Source organism: Temnothorax curvispinosus, unplaced genomic scaffold, assembly GCF_003070985.1.
Source record: "Temnothorax curvispinosus isolate PA1 unplaced genomic scaffold, ASM307098v1 QBEX01008837.1, whole genome shotgun sequence".
NCBI classification, from domain to species: domain Eukaryota; kingdom Metazoa; phylum Arthropoda; class Insecta; order Hymenoptera; family Formicidae; genus Temnothorax; species Temnothorax curvispinosus.
Genome location: NW_020218617.1, coordinates 241147 through 256583, shown reverse-complemented (window position 1 = coordinate 256583; position 15437 = coordinate 241147). Strand labels below are relative to the sequence as shown.

Sequence of the window (15437 nt, the reverse complement as noted above, 5' to 3'; positions counted from 1 at the left end):
GTTTACGCATCGCGACGACGGCGATGACCGCGCGACGGTCCGGCGGGGCAAGATCGATATCTTCCCCGCGGCTTTTAATCCGATCGCCGAGGAAGGACGCGCGCGGTCGAAACACCGCGTCACGGCTCCCGCGCGATACGCGAGGGAGAGAGACAGAGACGGAAAGAGAGGAAGGGGTTCGCGACGCGGATCCGGACCCGGGCCGACGCGCGACGACTCGACGACGCGACGGGACCGCGAGAGACCGAGCCGAGCGAGAACGAAAGACGAGCGAATATGTAAAATGACGCGCGCGGACGCGTTCGCAATCGCGCGAAACTGGAGCGCTCGATTCGACTCGCGCGTCGCGTTGCGTCGCATTGCGTCGTGTCGCGTCACGTCGCATCGCGTCGCACCGTGCAGGTAGCGTCGCGTCCGAGAAGCCCGGCTACGCCGCGGCGGCGATGAATTTTTTTTCCCGTCGACCGCGCGCGGACGGCGCGGCGCGCGTTCGCGCGCGCGAGACGCGGGGACGCGACGACACGCGCGGCGACGAGGCGGAGTACGCGCCGGCCGGAGCGTCGTACGAGGCGTCTCTCGCGCGTCGGCCGCCCCGATCGCAAATCACATACCTTCCAGCAATCTCTGTATCAGGTTATCGATATTCAAGTCGACATCCGCCATTTTTTCCTGCCACTGACTGACTGGCCCGATGTTCGCGGACTGGCTCGTACTCGCCTGGCGCGCGCATTTGCACCGCCGCGACGCGAGACGCAATCCCGGCGCGTCCTAATACGTGCGCGTGCCGTTATCGACTGCGGGTTTTCTGCCCCGGGAACCAACGCGGCAGGAACGGCGAACGACGGACACCGTCCTTCCACGTCGAACGTCGGCGAGAGACTCGATCGCGCTCGGCGCCTTGCAAGATGGCCGACCGACGTTTAATGGCGTCCTATAGGGAGTGAATATGGACAACTATGTGTGCCGCGCGCTGATTGGTCGTTTCTGTCGGACGAGTACTGGTTATTTGAAACTGTCGAGTAGGCGTATTGGTCATCCAATACAACTTTCAATCTTTCAAATTCTTCAGAGAATATATCGGAGAACATTTCATTCTAATTATATATTTTTTACAATATAATATTATATAATAGATATTTAATAAATAATTAATATTTTATTGAGTCTCGAATTTATATTTAATTGAGTCTCGAGATCTATTTATTAGTCTGGTATCTAAATATCTAAACTAAGGAGCCTATTCTGTAAACGTTATCATTACGTGCTTTGCACAGGTAGATGTACCATAAAAAAAGCTATGCCAAACACGTAATGATACGTCGTTAGCATTTTACAAAATAGGCCCCTAAAATCGTTGTGTATTTGATCGTCGTAAATAATTTCTTGATTATCGCCGTCTTTGTTTCGATTAATTTATTTGCGCTATTATAAAAAAATTGTAGCTAATTATGTCAATCTATTTAAAATAACGTGGTTATATGATAGCTGCATGATAAATGAATTCAAATAGCGTCGCTGCCCATGTGAGATCGAACGATTATTGTGTATAGAAATAATACATTTGTTCAAGTACAAAAAAAACTTGCAGAATAATTACTCGTGATTTAACCGTACTTCCGATGATAATCCGGTGATGGATCTGTGTAGTCTTGCTGAAGATTGAAAAGCTCGGCATTATTCTTCTGCAAATATTGCAGGAACTCGTGAAAATGCGACAGCAATAGCTGTATACTCTTCTCGTCCAAAGGCGTGTAAGACAGCATGCCGCCAAGTCGCACTGCAAGATTAAAATTGTCGTCTAAATAATACGTCGTTTGAAAATGGCAATTTTGCGAAGAGCACGCTTTTTTACCGAATAGCCTGAGAAGATGGAACGCTCCGTACAACTGACTTGGAAACGTATCCGGATGGTCATTCGTTATCTGTATAAATTGCGGCCGTTCCCACTTATACAGCAGTTGAAGGCCCAATGTGATATTAAAATATTCCCGAATACCCCTTGTTATTTCTAATGTGCTTTCCCTAAAACAAGGTTAAATTGCACATATATATATGTTTGCAAATTGTGACTTGTAACAGCATAACGAGAAAATTATGGATTCTCAATTGCATTCTACCTAATGTCGTTGGATTTCCCGGCTGATTTTGCCTCCACGTAATCGTCTAAAATTTTGTCGACCGTATTTTGTACGGGTAACGCGGGTAATTTGTGATGCTTCAGTATTATTTCGGATTCGTCTATCAGCACCAGCTTCAATTCTTCAGGCAACTTAATCTTAACCTCTATCTTCGTCAGATATTCTTCAGTCTCGCCGGACGGCTCTAGCCGACTAAAAAAAAAAAAAAAAGAGAGATTCACAAAAGTGTTTCTTACAGTAGATTCTAATATACAATATGGAGACATTAAACATTATGTAACAAACCTTCGTTTTTTACGTGGCGGCTCAGACACGGACTCGTGAGAAGACGAAGGAGTTACCGTGCTGCTTGAACTCTTGCTAAATCGACTCATACTTTTGTCAGCTACAGGCGTGCTCGACCTGCTGTCTGCATCTTTCTCTCTACCTCCTTCGCTCCTTCGCCCCTGTGTCTTAGTCGTTGTATTTCCCTTTTTGTTCTTTTGAGCAGATTGCTGATTCGAGTGCGCTCTTTGGACTTCCCTTTGTTTCTGTACATTAGCCTCGTTGTATTTGAGCACTCTGCTCTCGGGAACCCATTCATCCCAGCTATTTTTTTTACAAAAATACAGTTTGGTGTATATTAGCTCAACGAGCTAAATATATAAATCTATTTCAACTAAAATTCTACACAAAAATATGAATAGGAGAACAAGGTCTCTCATGAGGTTGCTTTTATCCAAAATATCTTTACTCTTACAGACTTATTGTACTTGTTAACGGTGATACGAATGCTCATTCTCAATCTATAGAAATAATACTGCTTCGTATAAATAAATCCTAGTACAGCTGACGCACACGATACACATATGCAAAATCTTACTTCTTATTCCAGCCAGCATAGTGAATGAAATATTTGACTTGCTTCTCCTTGGTAATAGACGACTTCAAGCACTTGGCTTCGTAGATTAATGGCCCGTGAAAGCACAGAACCTTCTCTCCTAAAATATAAGCCACAATTAGCTCAATCACGCCTATAATCAAAGATACGAAGGGGAAATTCTACAAAGAGAAACAAAAGGCCATACCTTCTTGAAATTTACATTTTGGAGGCATCCTCGTATCTCGTGTAACACTTATCTTATTTTGTCAATTACGTACGTCAGGAACGGCAGAAAAACGATTAACTCTGGTACAACACTTTCAAAGTATTCACCAGTATTCACTTCGACTGCCGGTCTGCCGGACGCTCCGAACAGCTCTGAATGCTCCGATCATGACGTAAGAAAAGAAGACGTGTAGCGTGTAGCAAGTAGCAAGTCCAAGGATGCGCATGCGCAGTAGTCATTTTCTTTGACCAATCAGAAGGTCCGAGATGCGAGAAGGAATGGCTCCTCCCACGGTAATGCTGGGTCAATGCGAGTCGCAAAGTCGTGAGTCGCAAGAATTGACCAATCACAGACGAATTTGAGGAGAATAATCGACTGTGATTGGTCAATTCTTGCGACTCACGACTTTACGACTCGCATTGTAGACCTAGCATAAAAGCACGTAGAAATATAAGCCACTAGTGAATCTTTCCCGGTGAGTTTCAGAACGCTCTTGGTATCCAATAGAGAAATTTGCTGCACGTGGTGGAAGGAGAGGAAAGCAGGAAAGTCGTATTGTCTGGAATCTGGTATCCTCGTACCTTTGCACGTTTCCTCCGGCACGTACTGCAATTTTGGCCACGATTTTGGAACGATTATTGGAGCCAATTTCGGTATTTGGACGCGGCTTGAGGTATATCTTTGACAGAATAATTGCGCGGAACCGATTCTCCCTCGATTCTCGCTTACGTACCATCTGGCTGAATCATTCCGAAAAATTTGCGAATGCGTATGAACTCGCCGATCGATACTGATGGTAGATCGGGGTGAGATACGCTGCACGTATTGTATCTCAATGAAATTTCGAGGGAAGATCGGTCCGTCGAGTCTTACAATAATATCCATCAGCTATTTCAATTAAAAACGAGCGAACGCGTATGTACGTGCAAGCATCTAATTCGGCGATTTTTCAAGATCTCCGTATTCGGTAGACGATTCGGTAACCTGGTTGTATTAACGAACGTAGAATAGAAATTCAAACATTTTTTAAATTTTTTTATGCAATTATTTCAGATTTTGTGAAGTAGGTATCAAGGTGAACGAAGCACTTAACCTTCAAATATCTAATCTAAAATATGTGTATCTTATATTTTAGATATTAATTTATCTAATATTACATATATATTGGATTAGATATTAGTTAACATACATAACATCTATATATTTAAATATTTTATAATTGGGTGTAACTTAACTTTATAACATCTATTTAATTAATTTTAATCTGGTTTTTTGCTCCAAGCTTTGGTTGGCGCAAAAGATGGGAAGAGCATTTCATCGAGGTCGAATTGGTTGTTACGACCTTGGTCCTCGATAACTACAGCATAATTTGATGTCAAATTTTGCCTATTATTAACCAAAGATAATTTATGTAATATATACATCATGCATTATTTAATTTCAACTAAATCTTAAATATTTTACAAAATTATGATCTTTGTGTGATATTTAATAACTTTTGATAACACAAAGGATATATTTGCTTAGATAGAGTTGGTAGGCACAATTGTGTTCGCAAATATAATCAAATTTTTATTTGTTGTTTCATTTAGAACATCTTTGTTTATGCGAGCTAAATGTTAATTAAGTGTTTTAAAAAAGATTTACTAAATACAAATCCTCAGCTTTCAATTAAATGATTTATTTATTCTTAATGGTTTTGTCACTTCATGTTGTTATTGCCTTATTACGCATTAAACATGCTTCCGTCAGCTTGATTGATATCTGGATTCTTCATTACAGGAACATTTTATGCATCAGAATGTCAACGTTCCTTGGGCTTATCGAGGAGATACCAGGCATCTCGGTGGATCGTTTTGATGGAGAAAACTTGAAATCCTCTGCGTATTTTCTTAGCCATTGTCACACTGATCATATGAAAGGCTTGAACTATGCATTTTTTGAACATTTAAGACAGCATAAAAAGTACCTTTATTGTACTCCTATCAGTAAAGTATTCTTAGAAGCTAAGTATGATAATTCAGAAACCTGCGTAAAGGACATTGAGATAAAAAAAAAATTCGAAATTGAGTATAAAAGCGTAGGTGACGATGAAAAGACTGTTCTTTATGTAACATGTATTCCTGCTGGACATTGTCCCGGCTCTGTGATGTTTCTTTTTGAAAAAATGGAGAAATTAATATTATATACTGGAGATTTTAGAATCAATCCAAGAGATTACGAAAAACTAAGTCCGCTGCATCACATAGATTTCAATAATAGCTATCCAAAGAAGTTTGCCAAAATGTACTTAGACACAACATTTTTGGATCGCGATTTTGCCTATTTCCCGACAAGAAGAGACAGTATGAATGTGATGTATAAAGTTGTGAAGGAATGGCTAGATAAAAGCTCAAGGAATGTCGTTATTCTGGAATGTTCCGCTACATATGGTTCTGAGTATCTCTACAGGGAGCTGTCAAAATTTTTTAACTTACCTATTCACGTTATGGATTACGTATATGAGAGCTATTGTCGTATCGGTGACTTGGAACATCACATTACAAATAATCCATTCGCTACGCGTATACATGCATGTATGGGGAAACTAGACGTTCTAAACCTGAACGGTTTGAAATGTCGTACTGATATCCTCGAGAAGGAAATATTAATTGTTGTACCGTCAGTAATGAAATGGAAGGGCAGGGATACGAGTGTAGTTGGAGAATGGGATTGTACTAGGAACAGGACGTTTAATGTGTGTTACTCCACACATGCTTCTTGTCATGAACTTGAGGAATTTATACGATACTTTAAACCAGAGGATATATATCCTTGTGTATGTCCAGAAGATGCAAAATACAGAGTATTTTATTTGCTACGTGAAATTAAAAATAAAATTAAAAAAGAAAGGGGCGATGCAGTTTAAAATTATTAAAAATACATGTTAAATTCTTAAGCGCGAAGTTAAAGGTAAACCGCTAGGTATCTAATAATAATGATGATGATAATTCTCTCTTAAGTTAATAGATAATTTGTTCTCAATTTTTGCTAATTTTGATTCTCTAATTGTATTAAGCTTATAATTACGCGCCGTTAACAGATACGTTACTGTTATATTATATTAGATATAAAAGTTTGTATTTTTATACAATAAAATATAATGAATGTTATACTAATTAATGATATCCTTATTCTTAAACTGAGTCTTGAACGCGGTGTGAGAGGAGTAATTTGAAGAACCATATTTACTACCGCATGCAAATTGAACCTTTTTTTTTATATCTTGCTTCTCTTATCTTGTTTGCAGAAATTCATAGCATTTTTGCTTCATAAAAGTAAAGTACCGAAAAAGAGATGACAACTCCTACAATGGCAAGCATTGCGCTAACTAAAGAAAAGGTATGGTTCGATAAGCCAACCTACGACAGAGCAGAACGGCAGTATTATGAGAAAATGAACAAGGTAAGGAATTGTTGTTATTGCTGCGATCATCCACTGCTCAATAAATAAACAGAGTTGTCGGCAGGGAATGGGATAGAGTAAAAATGTTTAAACATATTGATCATTGGGTAAATCATTTACTTTCAATAATCATGAATATTAAGTATATAACATCGAGTTTTGTTTTTTAAAATCTTTCCTTTGAGAAAGTACATTCATAATTCATCAAGTGGATTATTACTAGTCTTAATCATAGCATCCATAGCTAGTGCGCGTTTGTCATTTTCCTATGTTTGTGTATGCATCATGTTTGTGTTACTGTATAACTTACTAACATTTCTAACACACATACGCGGGAATATCTGGTGATAACAAAATTACCTTTGCTCTCTTTCTCTCTTCATACTTCACAAGGTGTCGGTAGAAATTTTGTACAGTGAGAAACGTAAAATTTTTTCTCAGTTTATGTCAAACTTATTTCTATATTTTTAAAAATAAACTAATAAAATAGTATTGTGGTCTTTTTAACATCGTAAGTCACGTTTCTTTCATATCTCTCGATAATTCACGCAATTATACATCTAATGCTTATATTTCAACACATTTAAACACTACATGATTACATGAACGTGTTTAATTATAATATATGTCGAGTAGCAGTTGTATGTATCAGTTGCACAAAAGAAATGATTTTGTTTTTGCTTCTTGCGTTATTTGGAAGACGTTGATCTATACTTGCATAGCTTGGAACATGTTTCAAGGTGGTGTCTCGTAAGATTGCGGGAGGCTGCACGCTTAAGTCTGACAATTCTATACCTGACAAGTGCCAAGATCTAATCAATACTAATGCATTGAAATCGAAGGCTGAAAAGTCTAAAGACAACAAGCTAGCTCATGAGTCGAATGAATCGAATATGAAACATTCCAAATGCCAAGGAAGAAACGCAAAAGTCAATAAAGATGCCGCGGACGTGTGCAACATGCAGAATAAAGAAAATGCAAAGACAAGCGAGAAATTCAATAGCGCGAGGGATAACGCGAAGGAGAAGGAGAATGCTTCTCTGAACGAGAAATCTAAAAAGTATAACGCGAAAGAGGCTAAAGAGAAAAGGAATAAGGAAGATACGAAAAATAAAAATAGGGGAAGTGGAAGAAACGATGTCGGGGGAAATAAAGAAACTGCAGTGCCATTCGCGAGGAATAAAGAACAATTGCCCGATCAGGTATATGCTTCAATGCAATCTGTGGGTTACTGTTCAGTATCTCTGTATCTCGACGCGATATAGACGAATTGTATCTTCAGTTGACTTTACGTTAATTTTATTTCATTATACTGTCGTAGAAAAGCGCGTCGTGTTACGTTTTGCAATTAAAAGAATGGCATCTGTTTCTTTGTTCCATTTTACTTTCGTCTTGTACTGACAGCTTTACTGTAACAATATGCATGTGTATTTCTTTGCTTGCTATAAATATGCATGGTATATGCATGTATCATATCGCATTTACACATTCTTGGTTATTTAAATAACAAAGAAGCGCCTGTTGTATTCGCAAAAGGCTTAAAGTCTATTTTAATTTGATTATAAACTATCATTCTATAGCACTTTTGTCAATAGAATAAAATTACAAATTTTACTTTTTTTATTTAAAGATGCTTTTGAGCTTTTTAACGTTGCCAACTCTTAAACAGCTTGCTTAATAGTACTAACATCGCTAAAAAATAGAAATGCTTGGGATAATTTTCTGTTTTCTTTTTTGTATTTGTGTATTCTATGAGTTTTTAATTGCATGTTTATTCATAGTTAATAATTCAGTAAGTTTCCCCGCATTTCTTTCTCTATAAAAACATATGCTAATAAAGACGTACTTACTTTAATTTGTAAATACTGTTGATTTTTGTGGTACATTGCCCGCATTGCCGCATTTTTATATTAAAAAAAATATAGTATTGTTCCACTTCTTAATATTTCCGCCATAATATGTTGTAATGTCTATCTCCACATGTGTGTTTGTTTAATTAATATCTAAAAATGGGTATTTGAGAATGGTTTGAAAATATTTATACAATTGTAGCTTTTATTTATATTTTCCATAAAAATAAAAATATATGTCTTCTTTTAATGAAATTAATAACGTCTAATTAATATTTTTACTGCAAAAGAGTAATGCTTACTTGTATCAATACCGTTATTAGAAATTATGTTATTTTTTTTTTTTTTATTAAAAAGAAAGAGAAATCTTTAGAGAACCAAGAAACATTTTAATATTCTGTTGTATACATATACCTGTATATCCTGATCTTCAATTAATATTTGATTTTGTTAATGTTATTAATGCAAAGTAAACTTTAGTGGAGATATGGCATGTAGTCGTTTTGAATAATCAATCTGGGTGTGAGCTTACTTTTAATCTCGGTGGATGCAGGGAGCTCAACAGTCCACTTGCCCAATCTTGTCCGCTGCTGGAAGTTTGGCCAATGAGGTTGCGAAGGCTCGGCAGCATATTAAACAGTCTTTACAGTGTGTGAGTACTGCACTCTCTTAGCTCGCTCTTTATAACATAATTTTCACACAATCTGCTTACTAATATAACGTTATTATTTAAGTCTATTCTCGCATCGCCTTTCATCGCTTCTTAGGCATTTTAGAATATAAAACTAATGTTGCGAATATAAAAAAATGAATATTAAATGAAAAAGGATTTTACGTTTGTAAAATAACTATTAAATATCTTTCCTTATTCTCATGAAAATGTCTGTCGTATATTGACGTACTATTGACAATAAATTATTAATATTACTAATACATTCATGTATTAATTATAAAAACATATTTTATTGAATGTTAGAATTTTCATGGATCTGAATAAGACCAACAATCAAATTTATTCCATATTGTGTTTTATCCAACTAATTATCTCAGTACTAGAGTAAGAAGTATAATTTTTAGAACATTAAATAATATTTTTCAGATGGATGATCTTGCAGCACTTGCCCATACAAATCAAGATGTTACACCTCGTGTCGTCAAACTTGAAAAAGAAAATCAGGATCTCCGAAATAGTACGTATATTACATATTAATTATTATAATTATTACAAGTATTATGATACATGCAAATATTAGTTCTCTATGTCAAAAAGTTCTATATGAAAACTATCAGCAATAAATAATGAAAAATTCAGGTAATAATTTAATACATTTAATAATTTATTACATTTGTTATTTTTTTCGTTTATAATTTATTAATTAAATATTTTTATAAGATGTATTAGATATATTATAGATATAATATATCTGATCATATAGATGCTAAGATATATTGTATATAGTACATATAGATTCAAATCACGTATCACATCCCACCAAATAAAGCTAATTATCAATAATTTATTTTATTCCATGAATTATGTAGTTATATGTCGCACCTAAAATAGTTTTAGCACGAATTAAATATATCTGACAATACACAATTATGAGTCTTAGCTATTGCTATTATACACTTTTTTGATTATTCTTTTAAAACATTATGTAAGTATAAAAATATGTTAGTCAAAAATATATATTAGGTAAGATAACGCAAAAGAAATATCAAACTGCAATAATTTCCCGCTATTGTATCGATACACAGTCTTATAGATTAATAGCAAGCATAATTGAACGAATATGTATCAAGACTTGAAAATCTTTTTGAATAGTCATTCAGGACCTGAAGAGTACTGTTGAAAAATTGGTGAATCGCGTGAAAACTGTTGAAACTTTGGAAGAACGTTTGGAAAGCCTCGAGGCACGCGTACCTTACATAGCAATTTGTCCTGCGAAACCTGAGGAACCAGAGTTTGAGCAGAAGCAGAGCAAAGAAAAAGGAGATGACGATGACGATATTGATCTGTTTGGTTCCGATTCAGAGGCAAGTGAGCAAAGACAGTAGAAATGGTATTAATTGGTCTCTTTGTCTAAGGCGAATGTTTAAGTTTAATTTCGTATGACACAGAAGTAACTAAACACTACACACTGATATTCTTAAATTAACATGAATGTTAAAATATGCGAATTTATATTTATATAAAATTGTGACATTTATTTTTTTGACATACACCAGATATTCCCATAATACTGTTTCATCCAATATTAGCACTTTTTTCACATTCATATAAATCCAGTATATAATAGTGTTCTTTCGCGAATTATGAAATCCGTCTGTTTTTATAACTATCGCTTACGAAACATCTTGCTACATTTGATTTGATAGGGAGAGGATACAGAGGCTGCCAAGATTAGGGAAGAACGGCTTGCTGCATATGCTGCAAAGAAGTCTAAAAGTATGTAACGCAGCTCAATTATCCATAATATGTTATCTATCATTATTAATCGACATGTATCTTACAGAACCAGTCTTGATAGCTAAATCAAGTATCATCCTGGATGTGAAACCGTGGGACGACGAGACGGACATGAAAGAAATGGAAAAGGCGGTGCGGAAGATCGAAACTGACGGTCTTCTCTGGGGTGCTTGTAAGTTTCCATAATATTTTTCGGTCGTTAATATTACGTACGAACTCTATAGTTAAGGTCTATCCTTCTTTCATAGCTAAACTTGTGCCGCTCGCTTTTGGAATTCACAAGCTACAGATTTCGTGCGTCGTGGAAGACGACAAAGTGTCGGTAGATTGGTTGACAGAACAGATTCAAGAACTCGAGGATTACGTGCAAAGCGTCGACATCGCGGCTTTCAACAAAGTGTAAAGAAACTAGAACGAAAACTATAAAAAGTGCGTGGCGGTATAGTCGAAAATAAGCATGGGTCTATGTGCCATTTCTGCATTCCATTAGCAGTATCTATAATCGAAAACTGTTTACATGCGAGTTTTGCCGCATCAAGTCAAAAGATAAAGATATTCTAAAACTAGATGTTATTACAATCTGACTGTCTAAAAGCTTGCAAAATATAAAAAGCAGATTCAACAGTAAATTTGGCAGATTTAAATAAATTAAAGATATTTGATATTGTTAATCCTTGTGATATTGTAAATGTCAAAATTAAACTTTTATCTTTTATTTATAATATATATATATATAATATATATTTCTGAATAAATTGCAGCAGATTGTTTCTACTAAAAGTGAAGTTACCTTTTACTACTTTATGTTCTCATATTGTTATCTTAAATAAAAATTATTTGGCCAATGCAATACATGTGTCCAGTAATTTCTGATTTTTAATTGCATGTTGCGTAAATTATTATTTAAATTTTAACTAGAAATACATTGTCTATTTCTAAATTACATATATTTAAAGATTTTAAAGTAAAACAACATTATTTATTACTAATAATGTATCTCGTTATACTAATGTCCTCTTTCATCAGCGATAAGGACCATCACGCCACATTTCTCTCAAACGATATGCTTCTAATATACCATACCTCTTTCTCCATTTATCTTTTTTCTTTTCCTCTTCCTCTTGATAAGGGATAAAGAGATATCAAAAATGTCAATAATATAAACATCCAGACGAAACGCCAGCTCGAAGAGAGCCTTCCTAGCAACATAAAACTGAACTCACACATTCATCAGATATTAGATATCCTACAAATATATTGCGCAAGTAATATTTTTAAATAAAAATAAAAGAAATTTTGATTTCCTTAATATATCGATACAATTTTAGAGATTGAATAGTTATATAATAATAGCGTGTAATGAATTAGGAGCTTGGAAGGATAGATAAAGATAGAAAGCGTGAGAGGAGGGGAGAATCAAAGAGGGGAAAACCGAAGGCTGGTTTCCGGAAGCGCACTATCAGCACTATTATGTCATTCTATCTTTATTGCTCATTAGATTAAAATAAGGATAGATTGATTCGCCTTTTTAACAAGGTGCAGCCAGGTGCAGCTAAACTCAACCACAGTTGTGACTGAACTGTGAGCAGTAGCTCGCTGTAACGTAAACATTTCTGAATCTATAGGTTAAATGTATATTTGTATTCATTAAAATTGATAATATTATCTAATAATGAGTGAAAAACGTGAGCACGAAGGCAGTGACACAGAAGATGGTTGGATCGGACCGCTACCTTCGGAAGCTGCGCCGCAAAAGAAGCAACGAGGTTAACTAACCTAACCAAGGCTGTTTTCATTTAATTTCCCATCAATAAATGCTAATTGAAATTCATGTATCTATTATCTCACTTTTTACCTTCTTACTTATCGCACATACGATGTAATTACTTTCCAATTGCTTAATACAAATTGAATGTAAATGTAATATGTTTCTCTATTCCATGGGGGGTTTAATTTTTTGAAATTTTGATTTTTTTATTGTCCCGCTTGATATTGTTTGATAAATAAAAAGATCTACATCACTCTAAGGAATTACATACATGTTTTAATTACTTTCTGTATAATTTTACAGTCTTGGAGTATGAACAAGTCTACATAGATAATTTGCCATGCTGCGAATGTTATGAGAAATCTTACATGCATAGGGATGTCATCACTCATATTTTAGTAACAAAGTTAGTATTTTAGAAATAATAATTACAACAATGTGTAGCAGTTTTCTTTCTGAAAGGCTTGTTATTTAAATTTATTGTTACAGGTCAAATTTCGTGATAACCGCCAGTTGCGACGGACATATAAAATTCTGGAAAAAGCAGGAGGAATTAATAGAATTTGTAAAACACTTTCGAGCGCACTTAAAGCCGATACATTCAATGTCTGCCAGCTGCAACGGTGTTCACGTATGTTCAGTCAGCATAGATAAAATCGTTAAAATTCCAGAAACCTCGACGAAAAAAACTACAGGAACTATGAAAATATTCGACGTTATTAATTTCGGTAAGTAAGAAAGTTTACGCGTGACTCTTATTTAAGATACGTAGAGAATATATTTAATTTATTCTGTCCTGTATGTTATTTAAGATATGATAAACATGATAACGTTGGACTTTGAGCCACTTTGCGCCGAATGGGTTTACTCAGCTGGCGATGCAATATCCGCTGTGGCAGTGTCTTCGCAAGATTCCAACAAGATATATATCTATGATGGCCAGGGAACAAGTACACCTTTACACGTGTTCGAGAAGCTGCACACTAAACCTGTTGTCATTATGAAAGTAAGTCAGGCTATAATGGAAGATGCGCAGAAAGGAATGCCGAGATTTTGGTAAAATTAGAAGAGGGTAACGCATCTTTTTTTTTAACAGTATAATCCAGTGTACGAGACGTGCATCTCCGTTGATAGAGCTGGAATATTAGAGTACTGGACAGGTCCGAAAACGGAATACAAGTTTCCCAAATGCATATCGTTCGAATCAAAGTTGGATACCGATCTGTTTGAATTCGCCAAAAATAAGACTTACCCATGCGGTTTGGCGATATCACCAGACGGTAAACGGTTCGCGTCTCTCAGTGGAGATAGAAAAGTTAGGGTTTTTAATTTCCGGACGGGCAAACTATACAGAATATTTGACGAGACGCTGCAGAGATTTAGCGAATTGCAGCAAACCGTACAGCAACTTCCAAACATGGAATTTGGACGCAGGTGGGACAATTGCATCTTACATGAATTGGTTCTAATTTCTTTAGCAAATAAGGATTATATTAATTTTTATTATTATAATGGCAGAATGGCAGTCGAGAGAGAACTGGATAAAACTGAAACAAATTTGGGAAATATTATTTTTGATGAGTCTGGTTATATTATTCTATATCCTACTATGCTGGGTGTCAAAATGGTGAATCTTTACACAAATCGTTGTATTAAAATCATGGGAAAGCCGGAGAACATACGACCAATGCGGCTAGCATTATTCCAGGTATTCAATAAAAGTCTGATGATTAAAAATACATCTGTACACAATATTACAAATACTCAAATACATTATTCAATAATTCAATATAGGGAAAAGCGAGGAAGACTACTGCCGCGTTGACCGTTGAGATGGAGGCGTCCGAGAATCCCACGATGGAGCTGAATCGGCCCGATCCGACGTTGTTTTGCACGGCGCACAAAAAAAATCGGTTCTACATGTTCACGAGACGAGAGCCGGAGGATACAAAGAGTCAGGAATGCGACCGCGACGTATTCAACGAAAAGCCCTCTAAGGAGGACATCATATCTTCTACAGAGGCCACAAACATGCAAAAGATATACGACACGGCGATAATTCACACGGCGCTCGGTGACATCCACGTAAATCTCTTCGGCAAGGACGTCCCCAGGACGGTGGAAAACTTCTGCGTGCACGCGAAGAATGGCTATTACAATGGTCACATATTTCATAGAGTTATCAAAGGTTTCATGATACAAACGGGAGATCCTACTGGCACTGGTACCGGCGGTGAGAGCATATGGGGAGCCGAGTTCGACGACGAATTCAAGCCGAATCTGAAGCACGACAGGCCGTATACTCTGAGCATGGCAAATGCAGGGCCAAATACGAACGGTAGCCAGTTTTTCATTACATTGACACCGACAGTGAGTATAAATTCTTTGTACAGTAGATAATACTTTTTAAGGTTTTTCAGAAATTGATTACGATGTGTTTGCGAGATTTCATTTAACACAAATATTTCATTCGTTTTTTAGCCCTGGTTGGATAACAAACATACCGTATTCGGCCGAGTTTACAAAGGAATGGAGGTCGTGCAAAATATCAGCCAAGTGAAGACAAATCCTAAAACTGATAAGCCTTACGATGACATACGAATAGTTAGCGTGACTGTTAAATAATTTTATATAATAAAAATCGAGATACATTTGTATCAAAATCACTTTCTTTCTCAA

General features: G+C 36.3%; 4 protein-coding genes across 8 annotated transcripts in view; 2 read left to right on the top strand and 2 right to left on the bottom strand.

The window, feature by feature from the left end:
- The window catches only part of LOC112458363 (serine/threonine-protein phosphatase PP1-beta catalytic subunit), a 19687-nt gene extending 18804 nt beyond the window's left edge, over positions 1-883 (bottom strand). For 2 of the 3 annotated variants that reach the window (XR_003041199.1, XM_025021964.1), the window contains exon 1: positions 612-663. Coding sequence is in view for 2 of the 3 variants with exons in the window: in XM_025021964.1 (XP_024877732.1) it covers positions 612-663 (52 nt within the window). In the remaining variant the exon portion in view is untranslated. Of the gene's footprint in view, positions 1-611 lie in introns of all 3 variants that reach the window. The other variant, XM_025021965.1, reaches the window with a different exon arrangement.
- Positions 884-1516: 633 nt separating this feature from the next.
- Positions 1517-3403, bottom strand: LOC112458367 (mortality factor 4-like protein 1). Its single transcript, XM_025021970.1, has 6 exons — positions 3206-3403; positions 3001-3118; positions 2424-2726; positions 2118-2330; positions 1853-2022; positions 1517-1777 (listed from the first exon to the last, which is right to left on the bottom strand). Exons 1-6 carry the CDS (start codon positions 3231-3233, stop codon positions 1605-1607), a joined length of 1005 nt encoding a protein of 334 aa, XP_024877738.1. The 5' UTR covers positions 3234-3403; the 3' UTR covers positions 1517-1604.
- Positions 3404-3721: 318 nt separating this feature from the next.
- On the top strand, positions 3722-11501 carry LOC112458382 (elongation factor 1-delta-like). Of its 3 annotated transcripts, none has more exons than XM_025021984.1 (9): positions 3737-3899; positions 6516-6670; positions 7393-7872; positions 9074-9172; positions 9620-9710; positions 10346-10557; positions 10900-10969; positions 11037-11162; positions 11239-11501. In XM_025021984.1, the coding sequence occupies exons 2-9, from the start codon at positions 6563-6565 to the stop codon at positions 11391-11393; spliced, it is 1341 nt and encodes a 446-aa protein (XP_024877752.1). In that variant the 5' UTR covers positions 3737-3899; positions 6516-6562; the 3' UTR covers positions 11394-11501. The 3 variants fall into 3 exon arrangements, with proteins under 3 accessions (XP_024877754.1, XP_024877752.1, XP_024877753.1); XM_025021985.1 differs by having other exon boundaries at positions 3738-3899; positions 7411-7872; XM_025021986.1 differs by lacking the exons at positions 6516-6670; positions 7393-7872; positions 9074-9172; ... (3 more) ...; positions 11037-11162; positions 11239-11501 and adding an exon at positions 5009-6509 and having other exon boundaries at positions 3722-3899.
- A 1016-nt stretch (positions 11502-12517) lies between these two features.
- Positions 12518-15416, top strand: LOC112458383 (peptidylprolyl isomerase domain and WD repeat-containing protein 1). The gene is made up of 8 exons (XM_025021987.1): positions 12518-12756; positions 13062-13164; positions 13248-13486; positions 13571-13764; positions 13855-14192; positions 14277-14466; positions 14553-15128; positions 15240-15416. The coding sequence occupies exons 1-8, from the start codon at positions 12663-12665 to the stop codon at positions 15381-15383; spliced, it is 1878 nt and encodes a 625-aa protein (XP_024877755.1). The 5' UTR covers positions 12518-12662; the 3' UTR covers positions 15384-15416.
- Positions 15417-15437: the final 21 nt, after the last annotated feature.

What these genes read in the sequence shown, in the direction of transcription:
- LOC112458382 (XM_025021984.1), top strand. Translation starts at nt 6,563, where the DNA reads ATGACAACTCCTACAATGGCAAGCATTGCGCTAACTAAAGAAAAGGTA. An exon ending in ATTATGAGAAAATGAACAAG is followed by an intron (nt 6,671 to 7,392) that starts GTAAGGAATTGT and finishes ATACTTGCATAG; the next exon opens with CTTGGAACATGTTTCAAGGT. An exon ending in TGCTGCAAAGAAGTCTAAAA is followed by an intron (nt 10,970 to 11,036) that starts GTATGTAACGCA and finishes TGTATCTTACAG; the next exon opens with AACCAGTCTTGATAGCTAAA.
- LOC112458367 (XM_025021970.1), bottom strand. Translation starts at nt 3,233, where the DNA reads ATGCCTCCAAAATGTAAATTTCAAGAAG. An exon ending in TATGCTGGCTGGAATAAGAA is followed by an intron (nt 2,727 to 3,000) that starts GTAAGATTTTGC and finishes TAAAAAAAATAG; the next exon opens with CTGGGATGAATGGGTTCCCG. An exon ending in CCGCCACGTAAAAAACGAAG is followed by an intron (nt 2,331 to 2,423) that starts GTTTGTTACATA and finishes TTTTTTTTTTAG; the next exon opens with TCGGCTAGAGCCGTCCGGCG.
- LOC112458383 (XM_025021987.1), top strand. Translation starts at nt 12,663, where the DNA reads ATGAGTGAAAAACGTGAGCACGAAGGCAGTGACACAGAAGATGGTTGG. An exon ending in ATTCGACGTTATTAATTTCG is followed by an intron (nt 13,487 to 13,570) that starts GTAAGTAAGAAA and finishes ATGTTATTTAAG; the next exon opens with ATATGATAAACATGATAACG. An exon ending in AACCTGTTGTCATTATGAAA is followed by an intron (nt 13,765 to 13,854) that starts GTAAGTCAGGCT and finishes TTTTTTTAACAG; the next exon opens with TATAATCCAGTGTACGAGAC.